The sequence below is a fragment of the Lepidothrix coronata genome, unplaced genomic scaffold (genome assembly GCF_001604755.1).
Source record: "Lepidothrix coronata isolate B3197 unplaced genomic scaffold, Lepidothrix_coronata-1.0 Scaffold101, whole genome shotgun sequence".
Lineage (NCBI taxonomy): Eukaryota > Metazoa > Chordata > Aves > Passeriformes > Pipridae > Lepidothrix > Lepidothrix coronata.
The window spans coordinates 136,404-142,403 of record NW_016690281.1 but is presented as its reverse complement, the minus strand read 5'-3'; the positions used below and the strand labels follow the sequence as shown (position 1 = coordinate 142,403).

Genomic DNA, 6,000 nt, shown 5'->3' with positions numbered 1-6,000 from the left:
AAAAAAAAAAAAAAAAAAAAAAAAAAAAAAATCCACTGCGCAGGCTCGAAGGGTCAACGACCTTTCCCAAATCTTCGCTCGCGAAGACTGGCCATTATTATTATTATAGCATTGTTAACGCTTGTCACCTGAAACACTCAGAGAAATCACTCACATACCTTAGGCAGGTCAAGGAGTTGGTTCACTTCAGAATACTTGATTGTTGCTGCTGCTCAGCAGCCAGATAAGCAAGAACCTGCCTTGGTTTCCAGGAGACAGGGAGCCAGGACAGCTTGGCTGTCCCACAGCTGCTCCTGTCAGAGCGCAGGCTGTTCTCATTTCTCCAGGCTGAAAGCTGCGTCCAGTGCACCAAAAGGCTGTACCTGCAGTTTGTTTAGCCAGCTTGAAGAATCAGTGCTTGTTAGTAAATTCCTTGAAGTTGCTCTGGTTTGGCCTCTTTATCCTTGTGTTACAGCATACTGAAAAGGGCTAAGTGCTCTAACAGCACTGATATTCTGGTCTCTGGTGAATGCTTGTCACTCTGATCTCTCCATCAGTTCTTTCCCATTTTCATGTTCTCCTTAACTGTATTTTTGAACATACAGTTAAGCCGAGGGCCCCCAAGAATCTTACCATTGAGAAGGCTAAAAATGGTAATTTCAATCTGAGCTGGGAGGAGAGCTACTCTCCTCCATCCACACTCTCTGGACAACCAGTCATCTATGAACTGAAATACTGGAGGAAGCAGCACCCGATGGAGGTAAGACACAGCTAGTAGTCTCTTCATTTTCAGTCTCTCTGGAGCTTTCAAGTTTAACAAGTCCTCTGAAAATTCTTGAAACCACTTCATGAATAATGGTGTAAGGGCCAGCAAGGGCAAGTCCCACAGTGTTCCTGATCATACAGAATCACGGAACATTCTGAGTTCCACCAGGATTATCGAGTCCAACTCTGAAGTGAATGGCCCATACAGGGGATTGAACCCATGACCTTGGCGTTATTAGCACCAAGTTTTAACCAACTGATCTAATCTCAGGGTCACTTGCCACAGGTCACTTTGCCCCAAGGTGATTCAGCTGGGTGTTAAAGGACTGAAATTGTTCTGACTGCCACCCCAAAATGGTCTGCTGCTTGTAATAGTCAGAGATTGAAAATACAGAGCTCCTGTTCCCTGAACTTCATTTGCTCCTTAGATATCAGGAAGCTGGATGCTGTTGGTGGCTCCATGGAGCACCTGAGGCACTTAAGACACCCTCTTGAACAATCCAGCACTTTACAGCTGGGCTTCTTCTGATAGAAGAACATGCATGGTGGCATGTCACAAATACCCCTGATGACAGCAAACTGCAGTATTACACACAGTCATTCAATTGCTCATTTGTGAAAGATCACTGAAACACGTAATACTACTGGTATTTAGTTGCCATCACTAACCCTTCGCCTTATAAAGAAATCAAAGTGAACTTTCTCACTTTTTTTCAGGTTTCTGTAAAAGCAATTAACTACCAGGCAAAAAGCTTTGAGATTACTGCAAGCTCCTTGAGGAGGGGCTATGATTACGTTGCAAGTCTCAGGTGTAACTACACAGACTACCCGGCCTACTGGAGTGAATGGAGTGAAGAAGTTGAATTTCACTATGGTAATGCTGTCAGAAATAGCAGCTTGGGAAAAGGATGGTATAATCTTCATACCCTGCTGCTCTTCTCTTGGAGGAGAGTTATGGAATCATCTTCTTCATCGTTTTGTATGTAATGTGAATACGTCTGTAAAGGCTTCCAAAGACACTAACCATAAAAAGGCAACTCCTGGGCCTCACAGTGTACATTGGCTCTCCCAGCAGCTAACAATTCCAAGTAACTGGCCACAGTACATTTGCTGGTCTCTGACACACCGCACACCTTCAGTATGGCAGACCTGTGGGGGTCTGTTGTTGATCGGCTGGAGGCTCTAAAGAAGCAGTTTTTTAAGGTGCAGAAGAGCAGCAGTGAATTTGGTACTGCCAGTGCTTTTATTTAGATGCACACTCACATGTAAATGTCTGGGGTTTTTTTAACAGATTACCAAGTGACAGCTGAAGACATTCTGCAGATGGCTGTGCCCATATCCTGCATACTGATCATGGCAGGATCTGTCATTTGCTACTTCTGTTTTACAAAGTACGTATCATACTGGCTCAGGGTTTATAGAGCAATGGCTTACACAGCCATCAGTATTGCTATTGATAAGCTGAATGTCTGCTAGTACAGGAGTCTGATGGTCTGGGTTTTCTCAATACCTTTATCAGCTGTCTGAGCAGAGGTTTATAAACACGAATCAGTTGTGCTCTTTCATTTTCTGAATAGTCTCTATTAATCTTACTAGAATGGTCTTGTTATAGTAGGGGTTTGTCAGTTTTGCTGGGGTTCCAGTAATGATGGTTAAATGTCTTTATTTCTTTTCAATTTCTTTTAGTGGCAGTGTGAAAGTGAGATCCTATCTGTTTCACACATAATTTCAAACATGATTAGAAGAACATGTGACTTGCATTGTGCAGAGCAGTCACGTACCAAACATATAAACACCTTTGCACTGGTTTAATGAAAAGCAGCACTTGGAGATGTACAGAACAAGCACTTCCTGTTGCTGCAATGCAGATGCCTAAGAGGGAGAGGAGAACAGAAGAGGGAAATATACACTGATGAAGCCCAAGTGGTCAAAACAATTTTCATTCTTCCCTTGCAGAGTGAAGAAAGAATGGTGGGATGAAATCCCAAATCCAGCAAAGAGCCATTTGGTTGTAAAAAATGTCAAGGTAATTTAAAAGCTTTGCAAAAAATACCTTTTCCTGATCACCAGAAGGAGAATGTGTAATAAGTGCTATTGTCTGTCTAGTGCAGGGGATACTAAATACAATTCATATGTGTCCTCAATCTCATTTGTGTCCTTATTAGTTTTCAGTTTTCTGCTACTTCGATGAAATTAAGTTCCCTTTCCATGACTTAAAGCAGAGTCATATGGAAAAGCAAATGTAAGTAAGATATTAAAAAATACACCTCTGCTTTACAGAATAAAGTAGTTTCCTGTTACATAAACATTAACTGTCCTTTCCTTTTGACTTCCAAAAACAGAAGTTGCAAGAACTGTCTGGCTCAAAGTTTGTCAAGCCAAAACTTCAAGGGAAAAGATAACATCAGAAATGTTGAGAAATCTTGCAGCTGCCACAGCAAGTGTGGAGAGTGGTTGCCAAAAGGCAGCAGTGCAGTTTTAACCCCTGATACAACTCCATTTGAAGACATTATTGAAATCTGTGAATGTTTAACAGACAGTGAGACTGGGAGCCAGGAAGAGACTGGCAACCAGATCACCATGTTTGAGCCTTGTGAGAGCAGCATCGGTGCTTTCAGAGAGCACAATGAGGCACTAGCTAACATGTTTGATGCACTCCTGGCAGATGAAAATAACGTGCAAGACAATAAAGACTCAGACATCCTCACAGGTGAGAGGAAAACCTTCAAGAAACTTGAGTTGGAAAATCCACCACAGCGAAATCCAAAAGAAAGCACAGCCCAGAGTCAGCGGCCATGGGATGTTTCTCATACAGCCTCTCTTTTCACCAAAGCCTCTCAAGATGACTACAATTGTAGTACATCCAGCAAGGAGTCAGAACTGTCGGAAGAATCCTTTGAATCTGGCTATCAGAGCTCCAGCATAAATTCTGCTTCTCTGGATGCAAGAGATCTTCAACAAATGGTTCATCAAAACCTTTTTCTACACGGTTCAGAAAGTGAGAGGGACTCTTGTGTCCTGATCCAGGAATCTACAAATAAACCATTCTTTGGGACTAAAACAGACAGAATAAACAACCCTGCAAACAAGAGTTTTGATACCCTTGTGTCTGCACCCGTGAGGTTGTGTGATTCTGCATATAAGAGCTTTGACTCCCTTATGTCTCCATCTGTGGAGCCCTGTAGTTCTGCCTACAAGAGCTGTGACACCCTTTCGTCACCATCCCTGGAGCCCTGTGGCTCTGCCTACAGGAGCTTCAATGCCCTCGTGTCCCAGTCCATGGCCAACAGTAGCCTGACTCTGTGCTTTGAAAGTGCATGTTCCTCACAGCCTCCAAGACAATTGTCAGAGACACCAGAATGCAGCTGTAGAGATCAAATTGCTCAGCCCGCTGGCAGTGGGACATGTCATGTCAGCCGCAGGTCTCCCTACACTGAGCTTGACTTTCCAAACACCTGTTCAGAGCGTACTGATTTTCCATCTTTCTCCACACATGCAAATGAAGGTGCTTCAGCTTTCCTATCAGAGGAAGAAATACATAAGCAAGTAATATATCAAAATTTTCCAAAGAGAACCAATATAACTTCTTGCCCTATTGCACCTCAGCCATCAGGTTATCAGCCTTTTGATAGTGCAGGTAGATGTAATGGTCCATACTGTGACAATGAGATTATCTCGTTACAGGAATCCTTCATTGGTCTGTGCAACAATCTCAAAGAAGCACCTCCAGATATTGCAATCTGTGAACTTGACCTGAGGACAAAGGACTGTGTGTGTTTGACTGTTCAGAGTCCTGGTTGCAGCGTTGTCCCAGGTTTAGCCTCTAGTGAGAATGACACACAGACCAGTAATGGCAGCCCTTGGATCGATAGCTCTAATGAGCTGTCTGGTGATAGCAATGACGAAAATATCAGCAGAGAGGAACAGCTGTTGCATTTGTTAGAGCTGAACTGTCAAGATTTAAACAGCAGAGAAAGAACTACACAGGGAACAAAACAGAACAGCTTTAACTCTACTGGCAAAGTAATGCAAGAGAGCGGCAATGACAAACTGAATACTGACTGCCACTGCCACCCACACAGCCACTTGAGGGAACTTGGAGATGCAGGGGGAAGTGGAGAGATGCTGAAGCATGTAGAAGGGAAGGGGAGTGGCTCAGCAGCCAGCTTACCAGCATCACTGGACAGCATTACGCTAAACTTAGGCAGAAAAACTGCAGGGCCCCTGGAGCACCACATCTCAGAAAAGCTGTCACTTCGTTGTCTTGTGAATAACTCCAGTCCTTCTGATTCTCACGCCATTCACAGTGAGGACTCCAGACTGGCAGTTGCAGTTAAAAAAAGATCAATAGAACCGTTCAAGGAAAACAGCAGGAAGAATGAGAAAAAAATGAAATTTGCGCAAGCCCTTGCCCAAGAGGACAACTGCTATATGGAGGTAGCTTAGCCACATTTGCCAAGACTGAGCGAGCCTTTCGAAATAAACTGTATGGCAAATTGAAATGTTGCTTGTTATTTCAATCTTGACTGAAATGAGGGCTGCTACAGGTCACACGTCTTTCAGGAGGTTGTAGCACTAGTGTCTGCCCAGGACTGGCAGCCAGGAGGTGGTGCAGGCCCCTGGGGACAGCTGGGGGTGGCACCCAGCAGCTCTACTGGGGTGAAGCCAGAGCTGAAGTGTCTTCAGCTGTGAGTGATCTCTAAAAGGGAGCAACAGCTGCAGGAAGCCGAAGTTCTTAGTACAGTTCCTGTGGTTATTGCCCTGGCTGTGTGTTGCTTGGGAAGCACACAAAGGTGATGTGGAAGGTGGTGCTGACACACGTAGAAGTGGGACATAGGTGCAGGTCAAAGGGGAGGTGACTGACTTAGCACACAGCTTCCATAACTTATTTCTTTTGTTGTCCTGTGTGCCTAGCCCTAGCACGGGGTGTACGTTTCCATACCCACTCAATCAAGACATGAAATACAGATTACTGTCATTTGGGCTTACACAGTGCTGTTATTGGTCATTAGTTTCTTACTCTGTAAAAGCAAGCAGAATTACTTCATACTTCTGCAGCTGTAAATGGCATCAGACATTTCTAAGCAGTGTTTTCCCAGAAAGCTTATCTAATGTGTGGTCCAACACCGTACCTTCATGGAACATTTTTTTGGCTTCTTGTTCTTGTCCAGTTGGAATGGGAATTATGCACGCAGCTTAAAGGCTGTATATGCTTCTTGTTAGGTAATTATTCAAGAAATTTTACTGACAATTCCG

The 6,000-nt window shown here is 43.9% G+C and overlaps 1 protein-coding gene across 1 annotated transcript in view; it reads left to right on the top strand.

The window, feature by feature from the left end:
* Positions 1-5,246, top strand: part of IL4R (interleukin 4 receptor) — a 14,005-nt gene extending 8,759 nt beyond the window's left edge. The window contains exons 4-9 of the mRNA XM_017823026.1: positions 514-739; positions 1,462-1,618; positions 2,036-2,135; positions 2,701-2,770; positions 2,910-2,986; positions 3,087-5,246. Coding sequence (XP_017678515.1) covers positions 514-739; positions 1,462-1,618; positions 2,036-2,135; positions 2,701-2,770; positions 2,910-2,986; positions 3,087-5,190 — 2,734 coding nt within the window. The 3' untranslated portion in view covers positions 5,191-5,246. The remainder of the gene's footprint in view (positions 1-513; positions 740-1,461; positions 1,619-2,035; positions 2,136-2,700; positions 2,771-2,909; positions 2,987-3,086) is intronic.
* The last annotated feature ends 754 nt before the right edge of the window (positions 5,247-6,000 follow it).